We start from the raw sequence: 20,695 nt of genomic DNA, 5'->3' as shown, positions 1-20,695 counted from the left end.
TCTTTGTAGCCATTGAATAGAGAAGCAAACAAAGGTGTGCCTCAGGGCAGTGAGCTCATAGACTGGCAGGCCTGAGGATCAGTCTGTCTTTTCCCTGTCCCAGCAGGCCCCATATCTGTGCAATGATCCTGTATCAAGCAGCCATAATGGAGTCAGGTGCTGCACAGGAGGCTGCCTGCCTTGGAGCAAAATATGTTACATTAGGCAGATGGCCTGGCAGTAGCCTTGTCAGGAGACAAGTCCTGCAGCCCTGGCTCCCTCTGCTGAGCAAACTTGTGCTGTGTGCTACCTCCACAGGGGAAAACTGGCCTTCATCTTTTCCTTCAGCTGCTGGAGCCAGGCTGTGTGTGCCCACATCTGAGCAGCGTGGGCCGGTGGGCACTGTAATGCCACAGCTGGTTGCTTACAGGTGCAGTGCCCTCGTCTGGGAACTGCTGTGTGGGTGGGAGTTACTAATGCTTGGCTCTCTTGCAGAGACTCTGGCTGCTCAGCCACCTCTCCTTTTTCCTTAGGACATAGTGCAGTTAGACCTGCTCTGAAGAGAGTCTCTAGTCTGGTGGAGATCCTTGTGATCCTTTACCTTTATCCTAACAGGGTGACTGTACTTCTTCCTACAACCTCCCTGCCTTCACAAGGAGGGGGAAGGAGTGTTTCCCCTCTTACTTCCCTGTATGGCAGGGCTCTCGTGCAAGTCAGGTTTGCACAACTTAAAAGTATGAATTCCTAAAGCAGCTCCACGTGGGGGGAAGTAAGTTTCCTCATCTATAAACACTTTTTCTGACTTAGAGATATTCTAACAACTCTGTATTTAAAAAAAAAATCAACCATGAATGTTTGTAACTTTTTGAATTGCACTTTAATACAGGAGTGTTGATACCTTTATCTGCCAGTTCAGTGTTGTGTGTGTTGTGTTGACCTTAATTCTTGCATACTGCACAGAAGGCTGGAATGAACTACAACCACTGCTGCTGTTCCCTTGGGTCACCTGTGGGTCAGTACATCTCTCTCCCTGGAATGTGGCTAAGCTGGACCTGGAATCAAGTAACTGGGGGGAGTGAAGAAGGTGGGGCTTATCCCCTTGCTGCCTGGGAAGGGTGGAAGGCTGGCTGGTGCCTGTGGTTATGCCCAGGTATCCAGAAGTGGCACATGTTCCTGTCCCATCACTGCTTGTAGCAGGGGCCGTGTCACACTGCTACTCATAGGGCTGCATTCCTAGCACCTCTTCTGTGTACATTACATCAGAGGGGAGGCCTTTAAAGTCTTTAAAAGAAACTCCTTGCCAGCAATTTTTTTCCAGCCATGGAGAAATAAATATCTGATAAGGAAAATGGCACTTGTCTATAGACTGTTGTGCCAAGGAATGCTGCTGCCCTGCTGAACATGATGTAACTACTGGAAAGCCATTTCCTACTCTGCATCAGTCCAGATTCTGACAGGAAACCAGTTCTATTTCCTAGCATAGTTGTTCCTGTTTTAAGGTAATGGTCCTGTAATCCTACATTACCCAGCAACACATAAAACAGAGTCTATGATCTACTTCCCTTTATTTCAATCAATTTGCCTCAATCACTCCCCAAGAACAAAGCCAGCTCCTTGTTTTGTTGGCAAGTCCTCCCTTATTAGAACCGCAAGCGTTGTGTTTAGTATCTTGACCCTGCACCTCAGAGAAAGTTTCTGGAAGGGTCCAGAATCAACCAGTTGGTCTTTCAGGAACCAGAGTGGACAGATTACCAGGAACCCTCCCACAGCTGAATAGAAATAGAGAATTTTTTTTTTTTCATAATCTAAGATGTGGTATTTCCCCAGTCTGAGGCTTAATCTTGTGTCACCTAGAACTCTTCCATGGGTAGTCTCCTGTATGAAAGTGAAGCAGTTGAGGGCTTTAGAGTGTCCTGACACTCACTTCCAGTTTATTAGTGCAGGCTCCTCAGGATAGAGCTGTAGATGCAAGGGCCCTTGGGAGAAGAAGCCTTTCCCTGAGACATCCTGAGTTTTCAGCCTGCTGAAGTAGGATCTGATGCTTTTAGCAGAAATTTCCTTCTAGAGAAAGAAGGATGCAACTTACAGCTTGGAGGCACCTGTGACCAACTCCCAACCCAAAAGACCACCTCAACTGAGTATCAGCATCTTCCTGCCAGCGCTCCTATACAATGTGCTCTGCAGTTTTTGGTGTGTACCACAGCCCGGCTCCTGGGGTTGTGCATGGCTCATGGAGATTTTTGCTGTGCTGTAAACTTCTACCAGAGGAGCTTTAATACAATGCTAGCATGCAAACTAGGGTGCAGTAGTGTTGGCCTCTAGAATTGTGGCAGCAGGATCGGGCCTGCAAGCAAAGCCTCACTGCACAGGGCCATTATGCCTCCAAGAGCTCTTGGTCTGGGTGGGGGATACGTGGGAGGGATGCAGCCCAGCTGACAGCTCCTTATTCTAAACCAAGCTGATTATAGCAAAAGAAAGAAGGTGACCAAGTCTGATCCTTGAGGTTAATGCCATCACACTGGGGGGAAAAGGGGAGGTCACAACCCTAGGAGATACTAAAGCACCCAAAGCCGTTCTACACGTGTGGTTCAAACAGCCCCTGCAGCATCCAGTAGTACCCAGCTCAAAAGCAATGAAGTTCTCAGGTGTCAGAGCTGACAAATTTCAGCAGTGGCGGACTATACTTGTATGGCATCTTCCACAGGAGAATCTCAAAAGGCTTTGCAATCACCAAGGCACTACGCTCTGCACCCCCTTAGGCAGCGGGTAACAAGAATTCCTGGTTTACGCAGACGGAGCAGACATCATCAAGCTCGTAGCAGGGGATGGTCACTGCCCAGCATTGCTGGGCTCACCAGCAAAAGGCACTTGTGCAGTGAAGAGCCACGTGCCTTGGGGTCTCACAGTTCACCCTGGCACTGGTCCACACCCCACTCACCGGGCCCTGTCACAGAAAGGCTGGGTGGAATCCCTCGCCAGGGGCTTGCTGTCTGACAATGTGCCAGGGTTGTACCGGGAGTGCGGTGGGACGGAGATACCACATCACCACCCCCGAGGGGTTAATAACGACTGAGAAGTTGTCTGCTGTTCTTAAGGCCCCAACGATCTTCCCAACATACACGTCTTGTACCTGAAAGAGAGAGATGGAGCTACCAGCAATTCCAGACCTTTCATCCTGGAGTCCAGCTGCAGTCATGGACATGGAATACTGGGAAAGGGCACAGCAGTGGGCAACAGAAGAGTGACCCAGTGGGCAGCTGCCCCTTTATCCCAGAGGCATGGAGTGAGAGTACTCCCTCTCACCCCACCAGAACACAGAGAGAGATGGGAAGAGGGGGATCCCTGTGCCATGGGACTGTCCTGCTATGCAGTGTGTCAGTGGGGCTCACCTCATACACAGCATCCTCAGGGAAGTGGAGCTTGGCCAGGCTGGTGGTGTAGCGGAAGGGCATGTCTGTCCTCCGGCTGAAGAACACAAGGGCGCTGGCAGCCCGCGACAGTGGGCGCAGAAACACCTCGATCTGGGATTTCTCCTGGGGTGGGGATAGGTGGGTGAGGCAGAGTTGCTAGGAGCCATATAACAGAATTCTGACTTGGTCCTGTGGGGCTGCTACACCAGCAGGCCCACAACTCCCACAGCTCTCTTGCTCCTTTTTCTCTGCAGCGCTTCCCTCTCCCTCCTTATTTTGATGCTCTGTGCTACTCCTGTCTGCTCTGCCAAATGCATCTGCTTTCCCCCTAACCTTGACAATCCTGCGCCCCTGGATTCCCAGGGGGTCCTGGTTGATCTGGATCATCAGGCGGTTCTGCAGGATCTCCTTGGCACTGGGGGAGATGGTGCGGAGATCCGTGGACATGAGGAGTGGAGCTGCCATCACTGTCCACAAAGCCATTTGGGAGCGTGACTGCTCGTAGCTAAGGCCGAAGTTTCCAATGATAAGCTGGAGGGGAGACAGTGAAAAGATGGAAGAAGCAGAAAAAGGTTAGAAACTCTTCTGCTTGTCACCTGTGGTGATGCTGCTTCCTGCTGGGAAGGAATGCACAAGGGAAACCTCACACACACACACTTTCACTTCCCCTTAAGTAGTCCACCACTGCCACAGGAGATCTCATCCCTGCTATCAACATACACTCAAATGCACTCATTAATACCCTTTGTTTCACCACTATTTGCCCTCAGGCTGTGCAGGGAAGAACAAGAACACCTGAATAACTTGAGAGGTAAATTCAAGTGGTGAAGGGTTCATTGCAACCACTGTGGTTTTTCCCACAGCTTAGCCAAGGGCAACACCAGCTTTGCCTCTGCAGCAACAGGGCTCCTGCTACTGGAGCTCTTCGTTTGCCTTGCCCCTAGAAGGGAATCTCTGGCGATCCTCATCCCCAGACAGGGTCAAAGCACCCATCACCCAGCCGCACCATGTCCGGGTCGTTCCAGTGACCGGGACCAGCTGCCGGCTGCAGCACGTCCTGGTTTGTGAAGAACCAGTCCACGATGGAAAGTACACTGTCCCAGGAGTCCTGGATGTCGCCGTAGTTACGCCACAGGTTGCAGATCTCTGCCAGGATGGTGTAGTTCACCTGACAAGGAGAAGAACGGTGTCAGGCAGGAGACAAAAAAGAACTGTCCTGCAAGGTGGGGAAGGCAGGGGCAGCACTGTTGAACTGTTGACAGCTGCACTGTCCAGCAAGTGTGTAAAAGACAGAGGAATCTGGAGAAGAGCAAGGAGGGAAGGGTAGGGAGAAAAGACAGAGTCATATCCCACTATGTCTGGGCACACCCCAGTGCTATAGGATGTCTGGCAAAACAACCACAGAGACCATGGAGAAATCTCATAACCTATCAGCTACAAGAATGAGAGCAGCTCAGGAGTGACTCAAAAAGTGAAAGAGGAAATACGTGAGAGCAACCAATTCTCAAGAAACCTATACTAGGAAGATTATCCTATTTCAAGCACTGAAGCCAGACAGGATTGTTTCCCAAGAAGACTGTCAGGACCAACCCCACACCATCTGAGTAGGGGGAGAGGATACACTCCAGAGTCTTCTTCCCACAAACTCTCATCACCTAGCTGTATTGAGACACCCAAGTGTCCCCGGGTGCCTGGCAGGAAGGCCACATTCCCTCTGGGACCTGCAGCACCATCCAGGGGTGGAAAATTAAGTGGGGTGTAACACCCTGCTCCTGGTGCTCCAGCAAGAGCTCCTCCAGGGCACAGAGGACACTGGACATCTGCCAGCAGATGGGAATACCCTTACCTTGGGGGGAAGACCCCCCTGATATGCTGGCCAGCTGCAGGAGTAGACAATGGGGCGGCCTGTGGCATTCAAGGCCCTCGCCATTTCTGGGTATCCTTAGGGAGAGAAGATGACAACCAGTGAAGGGGGTGGCTGGCAGCAGCCCATGTCCCAGCAGCAGCCTTTGTCCCAGCCCACCCAGCAAGGGGAATACCAGGCTAGCCTGGCTTCCTTCTTTACACCAGCTCCAGGGCACACAAACTTCCGCCTCTTTTCCCAACAGTTTCAATAAGAGGCACAAGGGAAGAGCTGGCTGGCCCAGTGTTGCTGCAGAGGGCCAGCTGCCCCAACCCAAGCAGCAGGGAGAGGAATGCCAGAGGCTGGGGAACTTTTACCCTTTGCCTGCTCCTCTGCGGACGAGTAGCACCCATCCAGCTTCAGCATGTCCACACCCCATGCTGCGAAGGTCTGGGCATCCTGCTTCACATTTTCCAACGTGGTACCTGGGTAGCCCCCACAGGTGAAGATGCCCAGGTCACCATAAATGCCCAGCTTCAGGCCCCTAGCATGGACCTGTGAGGAGAAGAGAGCTGCAAGGAGCAAATGAAGGGATCCGAAGTGTCTCCCAGGTACCAGAGTGCTCTTTTCCTTCCCAGCTCTCCCACCATACTGGCATGGGGACAGAGATCCCCAGTGGCACTCAGCAGGCACTCACATAGTCAGCCAGAGCCTTAATTCCACTGGGAAATCTCTTGGGGTCGGGAACCAGATGTCCGGCCGCATCCCGCTGCTTGGCAGACCAGCAGTCATCAATGTTGATGTACTCGTAGCCCAGCTCTCTCCAGCCATCCTCTGCCAGCCGGTCTGCCATCTCGAAGAAGAGCTGCTCGCTGTGGATTGAGGAGACATGGCAGGCTGAGACCCTACGACCCTTGTGCCTCGGCAGATGAGGTGGGCAGAGGGAACTGGGGGTTAACTGCGGGCTCTGGAGGGCTGGTCCGGGCTATAGGAGGGTCTCCGGCGCTCCCATTTAAACCCTATCCGTGTTTATTGACCTCACCGAGGGGGAAGCGTTTCCCCGGCTGCCTGAAAAGCCTGGCCACATCCTTCAGCTCTGGGGGCTCTCTGGCCCAGCATCGGGGCGGCTGAGCCTCCCGCCTCCCGTGCACCATCCACCCCGGGGTCCCAGGGACGCAGACGATGGCAGAGCCATTCCGGGCCTGAAGTTCGACCTGACCGAGCCCCATCCACTGACCTGATGCAGTTGCGGGGATCCGCCTGGCAGTCCACGTTGCAGCGGAACCTCTCCCAGGACAGCCAGCCCATGGGGGGAGTGCGCGCCAGCCCGTTCTCCAGGGCCACGGAGGGCAGCGCCAGCGCCAGGGCCAGCCCGCTCAGTAGCACCAACTCCATCGCTGCCGCCGCGGCACGGAGCGGCTCTCCCGGCCCGGCCCCGCTCACATGATGCCGTCCGCATCAGCTGACTGACCGCCCACGCCTCCCTCCCGCCCGCCCGCCCGCAGCCACCGCGCCCCGCCGCTAGTGCAGCCCACAGCCGTGCCACCCCATTAATATCGCTCCCCCAGCTGCACCCCGTCCGTGCTGCACCCCGCTGCTGCTGCACCCCGTAGCCGGTGCCCATCAGCACTGCGCCCATCCCGTACTGCTCCCCATTGCAGCCGCACCCGGTTGCTGGCACCCTGGCACCGCCGCTCCCGCGGCTGCTGCACCCCACAGTGACTCTGGGAGCGGGGGGGTTTAGGTTCCCCCCCAGGTTGCGACCCGGCAGAGGTGTCGGGCTGAGCGAAGGGGTGCGGGAGGACGCGGCTCCGGCGTGGCCGCGGCGTCCCCGGCCCCCCCGCTCCCCCCTGGCCGCCGGCGGGGCGGTGCTGCCGGCGCGGCTGGACGGCCCCGGCGGCCGCAGGAGCCTTCCCCCGCTCGGCCGCGGCAGGGCCGGGCTGGCCCGCACCGCCGAGCAGCAGCGGCCGGAGGTGAGCCGGGCCGGGCAGGGGCCGGGGTCCCGCCGTCGCAGGGGAGGCGCTGGGCAAGGGCCAGGTGGCGCCGGGGCCGGGCCGGGGCAGGGCGGCGGCGGGGCGGGAGCGGCGGCGGGGCCGCGGGGGTCGCAGCCACACGACGAACTCACACACGAAGGGGCACAGACGCACACAGAGACAGGCAGCCCCATGGCACAGGCGTGCGCCCGCACACAAAGACGCGGAGCCCAGCACGGCACACGTGGGACCCCCGCAGCCCCCTCGCGTCGGGGCCGGCCTGCGCCGCCCCGGCTGTCCGCAGCCTGAGTGCCAGGCTGGAAGCTCCCCAGGACAGACCACCTCCCGGGAATAGCCTTTCCTTGTGTCTCATCGGGGTCTTGGGCATTTTTCAGAGGGGGTCCGTGCCCCCCGTGTCCTCGGCCGTGCCCCACAAGCCCTAATGGGAGAGAGGGGCTCCGGGAGGGATTCTGGATGTTGCTCAGCAGTGTGGAGCTCCTAGTGCCCAGATCTGTCCTGGGAGTGGTGGCTGTGGTTTGTTTTCTGCATATTTCTACGAGTGGAGTTTTAGCGGTTGGAAATCCTTTTGCAATTGAACAATCCACAAAGGTTGTGCTGGCTCTGTTCTTCGAGGCTCTGTCCTCCTTGACTTGCTGAGTCGCCTGCCAAAGGGCTTCCACAAATGGGGCAGTGACAGCTTCTGCAAAACATTTCTTTTTTTCTTCTAATTAACCCAAAACAAACCCAGGAGCCAGCAAACAACACCACAGGAGCACTGGCCTGAGCTGGGATGGGGCTTTGAAGCAAGTGCATGCTCCCCCAGTTTTGCTATCCCAGTTTCCAGTGCAGCTTGCCTACACTGAGGACCCTGGATTTCTGAGGTGGGAATGACACAGTTCTTACCTCTGTCAGTCCCAAACTGCTCTGGTTCATAACTCCTTCTTCTTCATCCTTTTCCTCCAACAAAGGATGGTGCTCATCACAGTAAAGCCTCGGACACCCTCGGCTAGGGAGCAGCCTGGCCAAGGAAGACAGCGAGGGTTTGCAGCCTGACCTGCACAGCTGGTACGGCACCTTGCACCCCACTGCTGGTGAACCTGCTGGAGCTGGGAGTTCTGCTGCCAGGAGGGCTGGTGGGTGGTCCTGCATGGAGACAGGGAGTAGGGAAAGGGGACAGAAGTACAAGTTCCAGAGCCCTTGGGTCTGAAACACTCTCCTTATCCTGCCTTCTAATAGAGAGCAAAATGAGTGCCTCGCAGGCAGAGAGGTAAATTTCTTTGATGTGCCCCATTAAAAACCAGCAAAGTAGGTGACTTGCGGAATAAGAAATGAAACGACAGCGTTGGCGTTCGCAGGGAAGGCAGGTGTCTGGGTGGTGAGGCTCTGGTAGTGACCTCCCCTTTGCAGCAGCGAGGAACCAGCCTGCCCTTTGTAGGGGTACCTGCTGGGTTAGACACTGTCCTGTATCAGTGGCTGCTGGAGTGGAGGCTGCTTTTCCCTGGGAGCAGGATCTTCTGGTGGGGCCAGTGACATGCTCCTCACACAAGACAACCTCTTCCCCCTCTCTTCTTCTGCTCCTAGGTGGGGTGATGAAGCTGAATGAGCGGAGCGTGGCCCACTACGCCACCTGCGACTCGCCGGCCGACCACGCTGGCTTTCTGCGCAAGCGGGTGGAGCGGCACCACCACCATGCCCACCACCATGGCACCTCCTACCAGCGCCGCTGGTTTGTCCTCAAGGGCAACCTCCTCTTCTACTTTGAGGAGCGGGAGAGCCGGGAGCCCATGGGGCTGGTGGTCCTGGAGGGCTGCACCGTGGAGCTGTGCGAGGCCGCTGAGGAGTTTGCCTTTGCCATCCGCTTTGATGATGCTGGTGCCAGAGCTTACGTGCTGGTGGCTGACGGGCAGGCTGCCATGGAGGCCTGGGTGAAGGCACTCTCACGGGCCAGCTTCGACTACATGCGGCTGGTGGTAAGGGAGCTGGAGAAGCAGCTGGAGGAGGCCTGCAAGAGCTTGGCTGCTTGCCGTAAGTCTCCAAGGAGGTCCTCCTCCTCCTCCTCCTCTGGCAGGAAGAGGCATCTCTCCAACCCTGCCTTGCAGCCTCTCCAGGAGAAGTCCACCACCCTGGAGAATGGCTACTCCACATGGAGTAGCGGTGGCTGTGTCGCCAGTGGAGCCATCTGCACTGACCACGATGGGGGGCAAACGAAGCCCCCGCCCCTGCCTCCACGCCGGCGCTCGGCTGCCAGCCGTGCCACAGGATCCCCAGCACCTGGCCTCTCACCAGCCATGCCAGAGAGCCCAGTGCCACCAGAAACTATCTGCTTCTCCAAGCTGCACAACTGGTACGGGCAGGAGATCGCAGTGCTGAGACGGGAGTGGCAGGAGAGGCAGAAGAGGGGACACCTGTGACTGGGGGCACAGGAGACAAGTCACTGGCCAGCAGATGCCTCGCAGCCTGTCCTGCATGCAGGAAGAGTGAAGTGAGGGACACTGCTTGGCCCCTGCCCTCCTGAGTGGCTGAGTGTGCGATGTGTGCATGCTTCACTTGGAAGGGACTCAAATCTCCTCTAAACCTCAACATTTAATTTCCATGAGGCTTTATACAGCTGGAGAGTGTGTAACACCAGGGGAGCCACCTTTACTTAAACTCTCTCTGCTGGAAATAGGAGCTGCCCAAATCAGCACATAAGCAATGAACCTCAGCCTGCAGGCTTGGCCACTTGCTGTCCTGACATGGTGGATGCGCCGGGTGTTTCACCCCTACCTCTCCTTCACCACTTTTTTGTTGTTGTTTTGTTTCTCAGTGTGGAAGTTTGCTTTTGGTCAGTGCTTATTACTGTCTGTGGTCTTGTGCCAAAGTCCTTCTGCCTTTGTTCTTTTGCTGCAGATAGGGCTGGGCTCTTATGAAGTGCCTCTGACAGGCCACTGGCCCCGGCGCGTGCCTCCAGCCTTGTGCCTCTCTCACTACAGGACGTGTGAGCCCCTGCAGCTGTTGCTGGCCCAGCAGCTGGGGCGCTTGCATAGTTTTTTGCTTTCATCTGCACTAACCCTTCTTTCAGCTAAATCCTTCAGGATGTGGATATCATGGTCTTGCAACTGTCTCTTTATGTGCTCATACTCAGCAGCAAGCCTGAAATGGAGACACAGAGCTTGGCCTGAAGCCTCAGAAGGACACCAGGAGCACCCCAGGGCTGACCTGGACTCTGTCAAGCGGTAACCAAGCCTGGCATCTCTGGCTCAAGGTTTCCCTGTTCCTATACGGGGATGCTAAAGCCTCTTTGCCTGGGCAGGAGTAAATTTGTCAGCTTTTGTTCAGACCACAGCCCCAGCAAAGTGCCATAAAGCCCCTGCTCAGTCAGCTCATCGGGCTGCTTGCCCAAGAGGGTGTCCAGAGCCACACTCCTGCAGGGCCTCTCTCAGTGTTGTGGCTCTGCCCAGTTCCCAGCAGGGCTGCACAGTTGGAGGAGAGGCTTTGAAGGGTGGGGAGGGAGAGAGGCCTGGTCTCAGGAGGAGAAGTGAAGGTGTGGGAGTGAGTTATGGGTGTTGGCAGTGTCTGGGCTCTTCTCTCCAGCGTCAAAGCCGTGTCGTTGCCTTCTACTAAGCCCGCACCTGGCCTGCCGGCGCTTCCCTCTGATTTCATGTCAGCATTGCTTGGCTGATCTCTGCAGCACATCCTATCCTCCCAGCGGGCTGGGAGGGCTGCAGGGAGGGCAAGCCTGTCACCTCACTATGGAAACAGACTTGTCCATCAGTAGGTCAGAAACCTTGGCCACGAGGCACACGGTACAAGTAGGTGGGTGCCAAGTCCAGGGACTAGAACACCCTTGGGATGGGGTTTAAAAATCTCCCTTATCTAGCTGCATGCTTCCCATCTAAAAACGTTAAACCTGTTTTTATTGTCCTTTTTTATTAAAGAGCTTTGCTAGGAAAGCAAAAGCCCATTTCAGATCATGACTGGCTGGAACCTTTCTGGACTTAAACACACTCAGCTTCCTACTTTGCAATAGCCCGTAGAGATAGCCAATGCAGAAATCAAACTAATTCTGTTAACTCTTGGTGCCTTTTAAAATATGTCTCTGATAGTTTTGGATGATGAGCTTCCGGCCTCCTGCCTAATTATGGCTCGATGGTATATTAGAGGAAATCAGATCTTAAATTAGATCTTACAAATGACTTTGGGCAGTGAGAATGTAACCTTCACTTGTGAGTAACACAATCCAGTCCTCTCCAGTTCGTGGTTGTATTACTTCACAGTAAGTGTCTTCGAGTTTGGGAGGATTAGAGGATTATTTTTGTTCGGCTTTTGTGAAAACAGTTCAGAAAAACTGGGAGCAGGTGGCCATGGGGCAAGGCCCTGGCTTCCTCAGCAGCTTAGCTGGTTGGATGTAGGGGCCATTACTGCCTCCCTACCCTGCTGCTCGAAGAGTTCAGTACTGCAGCATTCCTGGCTGCAAATGTGTCCCTTTTCCCATGCCAGGACAGCAGCATCAGGGGATTGCACTACGTGCTGCCTTCTTGCTCTGAGCATGGGTATTTTGGGACCAAGGTCAAATTTGTCAAGCATTTTCCTGTGGTCATATTTTTTTAATGTAATACAGAGAGAATATTCCTGATGTCTCAGATTGACATAAGGCAGATTGACAGTCAAGACTCAACTTGCAAAACAAATCAAAATGTAGTGGCAGTTCCTACATGAGACACAAGAATTGGGAGTGACTTGAAGGGGAAGATAAATTAACAAAGCCAGTTCTGTCAGAACTAAAACTGAGACAGTATTATTCATTTAAGGGCCGTTTCACTTTTAAGAAGCTTAGTGTGTTTAAATAAGCCAGGATTGTGCTCGTAACACTACTAAAGAGCTTATACTTAATGCTTTAATCTGTCCCATTCAAACGGCACAATTTCCACGCTACCTATCTTTGCGTTAGCCCATATCCCACCTAAATCCCAAATCCTGCAAATGAGGCACTGCGCTCCGCTTTCCATCTGATCGCGTTTGGAATAATTTTGTGTTTTATTCTGCAGTGCTGACAAGGAAATGGCTGAATCCCTATCCACATTTATGCTCAGCCCAGCCATCCATGCCTGGGCCTTTGCTAGGTCTCCAAAGCACTGCGTGACTTTGGATGGGCTTGATCAGGTGTCCTCACCATCTCACTGTTGTAGCAGCCATGTTGGAGCCTTGCCCACATTTATATAGGAGTACAGGTTTTTTAAGGGGCACTGCCCCTTGCTTCATTAGGCAGGAAGCACCCGAGTGCTGCACTGCCTCCTCGGAGATGGAGGCTTTCGAGCCAGCCCAGCTGAATTGCTGGTGCTGGCAGTGCCTTCGAAGCAGCCCCCAGGCAGGAGGTCGGGATTTCAGCTTCCTGGGGTTGAACATTCAGCTGCCTAATGGAGCAGCCTGTCTGTCTTTCTGCAGGCAGAGATGGTTACAGGAAAGGTGGAGAGTTTTCCCTGCACGTTGTCCCTGGCAGCAAAATGAGGCTGATTGCCACGCAGGGTTTTTCTCCAGTCATTCAGGTTTGGACTGTTTCACCTCCTGCCTCCGCTTTCCCTATTTATTTTTAAAAATAGAGAATGTCTATCTAAACAGGTTCCGAGGCAAAGGGGGAGCTGAACACTGAAGATGAACAGGTACTTTTCTTAAAGTACTGAAGTAAGATCCTTTTCTAAGAGTTTTCTTTATTGCACAAGCGATGAGAGGAAGGTGCTAAAATTTGAAAGAAATTGAAAGAGGAAGGGCAATTCTGACATGGCCTTTGTGAGCTGTGCCGGGAAGGGCTCCTCATTCTGCTAAAATAGTTGATTAAATCCTTACATTTTTCTGAGGCTGGCATTTCAGATTTGAGCCCGTGATACTATTTTTTTTTTTTTAAACTGTGCTGTTTTCCACTGAGTCCAGGTGAAGAGTAACCTGAAGGCTTTACCCGTGGCCACTCTTAGCCATGTGGTGGACAATCATGAAGAAGATCAGACGTTTTGTGTTACAGGAGCTACTGCACTAATAGTGCCTGGGGGAGCTACCCCTCAATGTTACCTCTCTCGGCTGCCTTTGCAGAGAAGCTGAAAAAAAAAGCCCCGCTGAAATGCACGGGGGCATCTTTCACCAGCAGCACCAAACTCGTGTTCTCTCCGCACAATTACCTGGAAAATTACCGCTACCAGCGGCTCCTGCCTTTCCAAGTGCTTCTATTTTAGGTAGGGCGTGTTCCCTTTTTTAGGAGATTGGTTTTGCATGCACCTCTGTTTTACACGCGGAACTTGTATTATACATTGCATTACATTGTTTAGTTTGTTTTACACGCGGAACTTGTATTACGCATCCCATTACATTGTTTAGTGTTTGTATTTCATGCCGCGAAGCCGAATAAACCGGTTTGATTTGTAGCCCGTGCGCTGTTAATGGAGCCGTGAAGCCAGGGGTGTGTCTGCAGGGCGTGCCCGTTCCCGCCCGGCCCGGTTTTCCGCTCGTCGGGAGGCGGCGGGAGGCGGCCCGGGCCTCTGGCTCCGCCCCCGGGGCACCGAGAAACGCCCTCAGAGCCCGGGGGGCGCGGCCTCGCCCCGCGCACGCGCAGTGCAGACACCGCCGCCTCCCCGCAAGCCTCGCGAGATCTCAGGTGACGCCTGGGCCGCGGCGCGGGGCAGGCGGGACGATGGCGGCGGCAGCCGGGCGGCTCCTGGCGGCGACCGTGGCTCGCTCGGGGCGTGCGGGCTGGGGCGGGCCGGGCCGGGCCCCGGCCGTGCCGCTGGTGCCCTCCCGAGGCGCCACCGTCACCCGCAGCGGCGCCATTTTGCCCAAGCCGGTTAAGGTGAGTGAGGGGCGAGCGGGCGGAGGGGGCAGCGACGGGCGGCAGCGGTGGCCAATCGCAGCTGCCGTGGGCGGGGCGGTGCGGTGAGTGACAGTGCCTGGGGCCAATGAGCGGGGGCTGCGGGCGGGGATGCGGAAGCGCTCGGCAGCGGGAGGGAGACGGGAGCGGCCCCCCGAGCGAGCGGGTCTGGCCGGGCCCGCGTCCCCCGCACCCCCCGAGCCCGGCAGCGCTGCGACGCAGGGGGGAGATCAGTACCCGCCTACGCACCGCCCTTTGTCACCGGCGACCGCCTTCCCCTCCCTAAGCCACGGGTGTTCCCTGCCCCGGGCTGCCCGCTCTCCGGTGCGGGAATGTTTGTAACGCTGTAATGCGATAATGAAGCGCGGCGCGGTGACCGGGGCTTAGCGCTAGGGACGCCGATCGTTCTGCGGGCCGCTTCCCGGGCCCTCCGCGCGGCTGCGGAGCCGGGAGTGCGCCGGTTCAGCCAAAGTGCGACTTGCTTGGATGTAAAGATCCACTTTTTACAATCGACTCCTTGCAGACGCCCTTCGGCCTCCTCAGAGTGTTCAGCGTCGTGATCCCTTTCCTGTACGTTGGCACTCAGATCAGTAAGAACTTTGCAGCCTTACTTGAAGAACATGATATCTTTGTCCCAGAGGATGACGATGACGATGATTAAAGGGTATGTCATTAACTACACCAGCAATCTAATTATTTGTGCTTCCCGTTTGGCTTGGGGCAGGGAGGAGAATCTCAGACAAGGAAATACAGCCAGTAACAGGTGAAAAGTTATGCCTGCAGTTAAACACGTGGACATGGATATGCCTTTGGCTATGAACTTTTTTGTTTTGTACCAGAGTAGGCCCGACTGGTATCTGTGCAGTCTCCACACCAGGCTTTTCTTAGAGACTGGAAAAAGTGATGGTGCTTTAGATCTTGCCCGCTGAATCAGAAATAAAATGTAGTCAATGAGGGTCTGTACTGCAGACAACAGAGAGACTTCAGTGTTCCTACATTACACATCCAAAGAAGGACAGCAGAGCTGCTGAGGAGTCTGAAGCACACCTGTTATGAGGAGTGGCTGAGGGAGCTGGGACTGTTTAGCCTGGTGAAAAGAAGGTTCAGGGGAGAGCTTATCACTCTCTACAACTACCTGAAAGGAGGCTGCAGCCAGGTAGGGTTCAGTCTCTTTTCCCAAATAACAGGCAACATGACAAGAGGAAATAGCCTCAGGTTGTGTTAGGGGGGGTTTAGATTGGATATTAGGAAGCATTTCTTCAGGGAAAGGGTTGTCCAGCATTGGAGCAAGCTGCCCAGGGAAGTGGTGGAGTCACACGCCCTGGAGGTGTTTAGATGAGGTGTACATGAGGCACTTAAGGACATGGTTTAGCAGTGGACTTGGCAGTACTGGGTTAGCAACTGGGACTCAGTGAACTTTAAGGTCTTTTCCAACCTCAACAATTCCATGATTTTGTTCTACTTGTTTGCCTGTTTAAAAGTCTTCTCCTAACTCACAGAATGACTCTTTTAGAACAGAATCGTGTACTGGCTGAAATTCTGATATAGGTGACCAGTTTAAGAGTATTCTGGAACCCATCAGAACAAACTGTCTGCTGGGTGTTAAAACACTGAGCTCTGGAGTAGTTAGACCATTCAGACTCATTGCAGAAAGGAAGAATGGAAATAATTCACCGTTATCTGCACTGTGCTACACTTTCTACCATTTTCTATTACTCTGTTTAGCTTGTTTATGTGTAAAGATTGAGTCTGGGTGTATTTGATTCTTTATAGAACAAAGAAACTGTTTTAGAGAAGTTGTTGTAAATAATGTAGATTTATAGTCAGTTTGGTAGATGTATTGCAGTTGATAAGGGGTTTTCCAGCATGCCCTGTGCAGCTAAAAGCTAAAACTTAAAAGATTGCAAAGACTGCCCTGGCCTGTTGGAAACTCCCTTTATGTAAACCCCATCTGGTGTAGTTTTGGGAGGAGGATGCAGACTGCAGCTCAGCAGTGTATCTGTAACAGCTTGTTCTTCTATTTGCAGCACTGGAACAGAAGAACAGAAAGGAGAAAGCCATTGACAAAACAATGGTTCCAACATCTGTCACCTGTGTTCTGTCCTTCCTAAAGGGGACAGGGGGCTTTGTATCCCCTTTTGCCAGTGAGTGTCCTGCACATCTCTGTATGCTGGAAATCTGTAGATCAGGGTTGAAGGAAGTGCTTGATAGGCCCTGCGTCCTTGCACACACATGCTCACCTCATCAAAGACTGCTTGGGATGCCTTTAATTAGCAACATGGGAAACAATTAAAGATCAAGAGATTGACATGTGTAACTTTGGTCCCGTGGGGTTTTTTTTCTGTCTTAACCTTTCTGTCTCTGGATGTCTGTTCCAGTAGGGAGGCTCTCCTCATGCTTATTTTCTCTTTTGAGTCCTTTCAGTAACTCAGTACTGATCTACAGGACATGTGGAATCTTAGGGGAAGCAGCAGCCCCACAAGGCAGCCCTGTTAAAGAACGGAGTGCACAATGGCAATGGCACTGTTCAATAACCTAGCAGCTGTATCTGATGGGGACTGTGTCATTAACTTCACCTCAGTGAAGATGAAAGACAGCATTATCACAGAGTTAAAACTTCGAGGGCTTTGGTAAAAGGTTGAGATCACAAGTTGCAAATGAACTTGCTCATGTGTTTTATAGCATTTCATCTCTGAAGACTGGCTCCAAGTATCTAATATTTCCTAGGTATTCAGAACTTCCTTCTGAAAGAGCCCTAACATATTTGTTTTCTTCACTGTATGAATTTCAACTCCTCTTTTCATAAAAGTGTTTGCTATTGCACTTAAATCCTTGCATCATAGACTTAAAAGGTCTTCTTTGCTGACATGGCACAGGAGGAGTATCTTTAGTCACAGAAGACCAGCTGTTCTCTCAAAATGAAACCTTGAGAGGTTGGTCAATTATTTATTTTTCTTAAGCCAGCATTGCCCCAGTGTCTCATGGTTTCTGGTCACTAGATCTGGCCTCTTGACTGCCCATTTCTTCCTTATTGGTGTTGCTGTTGAATTGGGAGCAGTGTATAGTTCCAACACCACATTTGTTCCCTTATTCTTTGGCACAGCTTTTGATGTTTGCTCAGTAACTCTCCAGCATGGCTGCTACTCAGAGAAAAGGGAGCCTGTAATCTGAGTAGCCCCAAGAACTGCAGCTAAAGGCAGCTGTCAGGTTCTTGAGTCACTTGGTATCTGAGGTGCCCCCTCCGTGCCCAAAGCCACCTGAGAAGTGGTTGTTCAGTTCATCTGCTCTTGGGAGCCAAACGTGTACCTACTTCTGTTTTATATGCTGCCAGAATCCTTTTCACTGCTTTGTCCCACAGCCCCTGCTGGGCCCCTCCTGACTTTGTCAACCCTGTCCTTAAAAACATGCCAACCCCGGAGCCCCAAGGCACCTATGTACACATCCCTGAGGAGTGCTGTGTTACAGTCCTCATGGGGAAGAAAGCCCCAGTACTTACAGGATAAAAAGATGTTTATTTAGGCTGGAAAAAAAAAGAATTTTGGGTGTACTATAAACATCCAGTGCTGGTCACATCTGGAAGAGCTCCAGCACCTGGTTACTTGCTGAAAACCTGTTCTCTGCTGGGAGAATAAATTCTCCTTATCCCTCTCAAAAGGGAACTAGTAATTCCTGATTCAGTGGATGAGGTGATGGTGGGACACCATCTCCTGCTAGGCTTCAAAAGCTCTTACAGAGTCTCCCTATTCTAGAAAACAGTACAAATCCCTTTTTTCCAGGTAATTTCATTTTACAGCAGAGAAATGAACTCTGCTGATGTTTTTATTACACAAGGATTTATTTGCCTACTGGATTTGATATTGTCTCTGTGAGAAACAAAGGAGACTAATGTCCAATAAAAAACACAAGTTCAACAAAGTCACGGGATGAAATTGCAAGACACTGCATGAATACACATATCCCTCAAGCACAAGAACGTTTCTGCCCTTTTCCTCACAGAGCTAACATCTACAGATGGGGCTGCAGGCTAAGCATAAAGACCCGCAGCCAGGCTGTGTTGTGGTTATTCAGCAGACACCCCAGAGCAAGTGATGGGATAAATGCCATGCACTGAAAATACACACTGGCAAAACTAGGAAATTACAGCTCTTCAAACAGATCATAATCACTTGCACATGTTCTGGATTCACCGAGTCATTAAGCTCCTAAGATGCTAGAGAATCTCTTTGTATGGATTTTTTTTTCTATTGTATAGAACTTTATTTGTAATAGAAGGCAGAAAGACACAGAGTCAGTTCCTCAGGGATTGTGGCCCGCATAGAATTTGGACAGAAAGTCTTTAGGTTGCGGGGTTTCCGTCTCGTGGAAGTACCTCATGACGTGAGTCCTCTGCTTCCAGACATGAATGGTTTCTTGAAGCTCCATTTTCCCCTGCACACACAAAAAAGAATTTTAGACTAGCTGGCAGTTAGAGCCCAAGTCCAATCACACGGCACTGTGAAAATTATTTGAGTGAATTTAAAAGCACCTACAAAAACAATACCTGCATCAACACTTCTGTACTACAGCCTGCATGCAATACCTGCACTGTGACACAAATATACTGGTCCTGCCTTGGGACTTAAGTGGATTTCTCTGCAGCACAGCTTCCCAGCCCTGTGAAACAGGCAAGAGACTCTGTCCCCTTCTTAAAACCTGCTTTGTTTCTCGCCTGACCCACACCTCCCATAAAATTCTACACAACATTCCTAACTTTTGAGCACCCCTACTGAACTTGGGTGAACAGAACACTTCAGCTGTAAAATTAACTGCTGCCAAGTGCTTTGCACCAGTATCACTGCTCCCGAGACATGCAACTTCTTCACAATTTCATTCTGCTGTAGTGGTTTTACTGGATGGTGGCACAGAGCAAAATGAGACTGCCTGGAATTGTCACCTAGCGTACTATCTAAGATTTTCTTTCGATTTTTTCATCAAGTAAAGACAGAGTAATTGTCTTGAAATGCAAGAAACAAAACAGGTGAGCATGGCAGTCACTGTTTGGAAGCTTTCTAATGCATTAGAACTGCAGAGGTCAGCTACTGTTGCTCAGACACATTTTGAAGACTGTGGTGCTGATTACTGCTCTGAAGCAGACAGGTGTCTCAGGCCTGTAACACCACCAGATGTGTTACAGAGTTGGAGTGTTCTGCCACCCAAAACCAGCTTCCCACCAAGAACTGACACTGTAATATATGTTTCAGAATCAGTGAAGAAAACTATTTTCAAATCCAACGAAGTACTGTAGAGGGTAGAAAGGTCATTTTTAATAGTAAATTAGTGAGCAGCACCTATTTTCCCTTTGATTGCTGTTTTAAAAAAAGGCAAGCAAGCAACAAAAAAACGGAACAAACTTAGTATTTTGTCGCTTTGCTTGACATACACTTGCTGAATTCTAAAGCCACCTGATAAAACCTTATCAACAGGTTTGCTGACATAGGTATTACCAATCCAACTGCAAGAGACAACCCATAGGCTGGTACAAAGTTGTCCCTCTCCTCCATCACACTCACCACCAATCAGGCACATTCTCTGCAGCTTCAACAGATCATTAGTAACTGTGTGTACCTTAATAACCAGCATGTCTATCACGCGTGGATCCGTAACGTGGGCATTCTTCATGAACATCTCCCGCACTTTGTTCCGCCCCTGTTTCACCGTGATGTCCAGCTGGTACAGGTGCACTAGGAGAAACACAACACCGACTGCGGTCATCCACATCGCTCTGCACTCCTTCCACCGGCAACGTGCAACTCAACCCCAAAAATCGCTACACTGTCACTCGTTCGGCTCCACCAATGTCATTAAGGCCGTTCCGACCTTGAGCTCGCGCGGCAGGCCCCACGTCCCTGACCCACCCGTGTTGGGCACCTCGCGGTACCAGGCCCGGTACAGCTCCCTGACGCGCCGCTTCGCCTCGCCCAGGTCCCGGCTGAAGATCGGCTTCACGGCGGCCGACACCACTCCCTTGCCCGCCACCGCCATCTTGGTGCCGCCGCCACCTTCCCCGCCGCCCGCGGGAACGCGCAGGGCACGGCAGCTTCTCCTATTGGCCGAGCGAACTGCCACTCCAACCTTCCGAGCCGGCTGCCTCCCACTCGATTGGTCGAAAGAGACGCCAGCTACCCAATCACCGCGCCTCAGGGGGCGGAGCAGCTGCTGGGCGGGCCCACGGCGGGCCCCGCCTGCTGAGGCCGCGGGTCCGCGCCGCCCCTCAGAGCCCGCTCCTCCCTCAGGGCCGCGCTGCGGCTGCGATTGGGAGCGAGCCGCTTGTTCCCTTTGCCCCCGGAGCGCCGCGACCGGCTGCTGTTGGCTCGGGCAAGTGGATTTTCCCTCAGTACACTCTTGCATGCTAGAAAAGACACTCCCTACTCTAGCTATACACAGGTTTTTATCCAAATACACGAGTGCCTTGACCTCTCCAAAGTTAAGTTCTCTTTAAGCACGCTGGGATATGTGCTGGCCCCTATAAATCCGAACATATGCAGTTCGGTGTCATTGAACAGGCCAGAAAAGTAACACTGAAATGATCTTGAAAGACGCAGGTGCTGGGTGTGAGGAGAGAAATCTCAGGTGAGTATCTGAGGCAGGAGCACAGCAGGACTGAGGCAACCACAAAGAG

The 20,695-nt window shown here is 52.7% G+C and overlaps 4 protein-coding genes across 5 annotated transcripts; 2 read left to right on the top strand and 2 right to left on the bottom strand.

Annotated features, from left to right (window-relative positions):
• Positions 1-837: 837 nt before the first annotated feature.
• Positions 838-6,703, bottom strand: NAGA (alpha-N-acetylgalactosaminidase). The gene is made up of 8 exons (XM_038153465.1): positions 6,470-6,703; positions 5,930-6,104; positions 5,610-5,787; positions 5,236-5,330; positions 4,396-4,557; positions 3,723-3,920; positions 3,369-3,512; positions 838-3,109 (listed from the first exon to the last, which is right to left on the bottom strand). Exons 1-8 carry the CDS (start codon positions 6,625-6,627, stop codon positions 2,927-2,929), a joined length of 1,293 nt encoding a protein of 430 aa, XP_038009393.1. The 5' UTR covers positions 6,628-6,703; the 3' UTR covers positions 838-2,926.
• A 118-nt stretch (positions 6,704-6,821) lies between these two features.
• On the top strand, positions 6,822-12,264 carry PHETA2 (PH domain containing endocytic trafficking adaptor 2). 2 transcript variants are annotated; one of them, XM_038153471.1, is made up of 3 exons: positions 6,822-7,205; positions 8,174-8,270; positions 8,787-12,264. In XM_038153471.1, the coding sequence occupies exon 3, from the start codon at positions 8,795-8,797 to the stop codon at positions 9,614-9,616; it is 822 nt and encodes a 273-aa protein (XP_038009399.1). In that variant the 5' UTR covers positions 6,822-7,205; positions 8,174-8,270; positions 8,787-8,794; the 3' UTR covers positions 9,617-12,264. The 2 variants fall into 2 exon arrangements, with proteins under 2 accessions (XP_038009399.1, XP_038009400.1); XM_038153472.1 differs by having other exon boundaries at positions 8,174-8,338.
• A 1,515-nt stretch (positions 12,265-13,779) lies between these two features.
• SMDT1 (single-pass membrane protein with aspartate rich tail 1) lies at positions 13,780-16,354 on the top strand. The gene is made up of 3 exons (XM_038153475.1): positions 13,780-14,019; positions 14,561-14,701; positions 16,065-16,354. The coding sequence occupies exons 1-2, from the start codon at positions 13,864-13,866 to the stop codon at positions 14,696-14,698; spliced, it is 294 nt and encodes a 97-aa protein (XP_038009403.1). The 5' UTR covers positions 13,780-13,863; the 3' UTR covers positions 14,699-14,701; positions 16,065-16,354.
• Positions 16,355-17,533: 1,179 nt separating this feature from the next.
• NDUFA6 (NADH:ubiquinone oxidoreductase subunit A6) lies at positions 17,534-20,111 on the bottom strand. The gene is made up of 3 exons (XM_038153473.1): positions 19,932-20,111; positions 19,642-19,757; positions 17,534-18,465 (listed from the first exon to the last, which is right to left on the bottom strand). Exons 1-3 carry the CDS (start codon positions 20,056-20,058, stop codon positions 18,334-18,336), a joined length of 375 nt encoding a protein of 124 aa, XP_038009401.1. The 5' UTR covers positions 20,059-20,111; the 3' UTR covers positions 17,534-18,333.
• Between the last annotated feature and the right edge of the window lie 584 nt (positions 20,112-20,695).

This window comes from Motacilla alba, chromosome 1A, assembly GCF_015832195.1.
Source record: "Motacilla alba alba isolate MOTALB_02 chromosome 1A, Motacilla_alba_V1.0_pri, whole genome shotgun sequence".
Lineage (NCBI taxonomy): Eukaryota > Metazoa > Chordata > Aves > Passeriformes > Motacillidae > Motacilla > Motacilla alba.
Note: the sequence above shows the minus strand (reverse complement) of the source record. Positions and strands in the feature narration are given on the sequence as shown.

Coding starts and splice junctions, on each gene's coding strand:
- NAGA (XM_038153465.1), bottom strand. CDS start 6,627: ATGGAGTTGGTGCTACTGAGCGGGCTGGCCCTGGCGCTGGCGCTGCCC. Junction 4,558..5,235: donor AGGGGGGTCTTCCCCCCAAG/GTAAGGGTATTC, acceptor TCTCCTTGTCAG/GTGAACTACACCATCCTGGC. Junction 3,921..4,395: donor ACTGGAACGACCCGGACATG/GTGCGGCTGGGT, acceptor TCTCCCCTCCAG/CTTATCATTGGAAACTTCGG.
- PHETA2 (XM_038153471.1), top strand. CDS start 8,795: ATGAAGCTGAATGAGCGGAGCGTGGCCCACTACGCCACCTGCGACTCG.
- SMDT1 (XM_038153475.1), top strand. CDS start 13,864: ATGGCGGCGGCAGCCGGGCGGCTCCTGGCGGCGACCGTGGCTCGCTCG. Junction 14,020..14,560: donor TTTTGCCCAAGCCGGTTAAG/GTGAGTGAGGGG, acceptor GACTCCTTGCAG/ACGCCCTTCGGCCTCCTCAG.
- NDUFA6 (XM_038153473.1), bottom strand. CDS start 20,058: ATGGCGGTGGCGGGCAAGGGAGTGGTGTCGGCCGCCGTGAAGCCGATC. Junction 19,758..19,931: donor CCGCGAGGTGCCCAACACGG/GTGGGTCAGGGA, acceptor TGTTTCTCCTAG/TGCACCTGTACCAGCTGGAC. Junction 18,466..19,641: donor TAGACATGCTGGTTATTAAG/GTACACACAGTT, acceptor TTGTGTGTGCAG/GGGAAAATGGAGCTTCAAGA.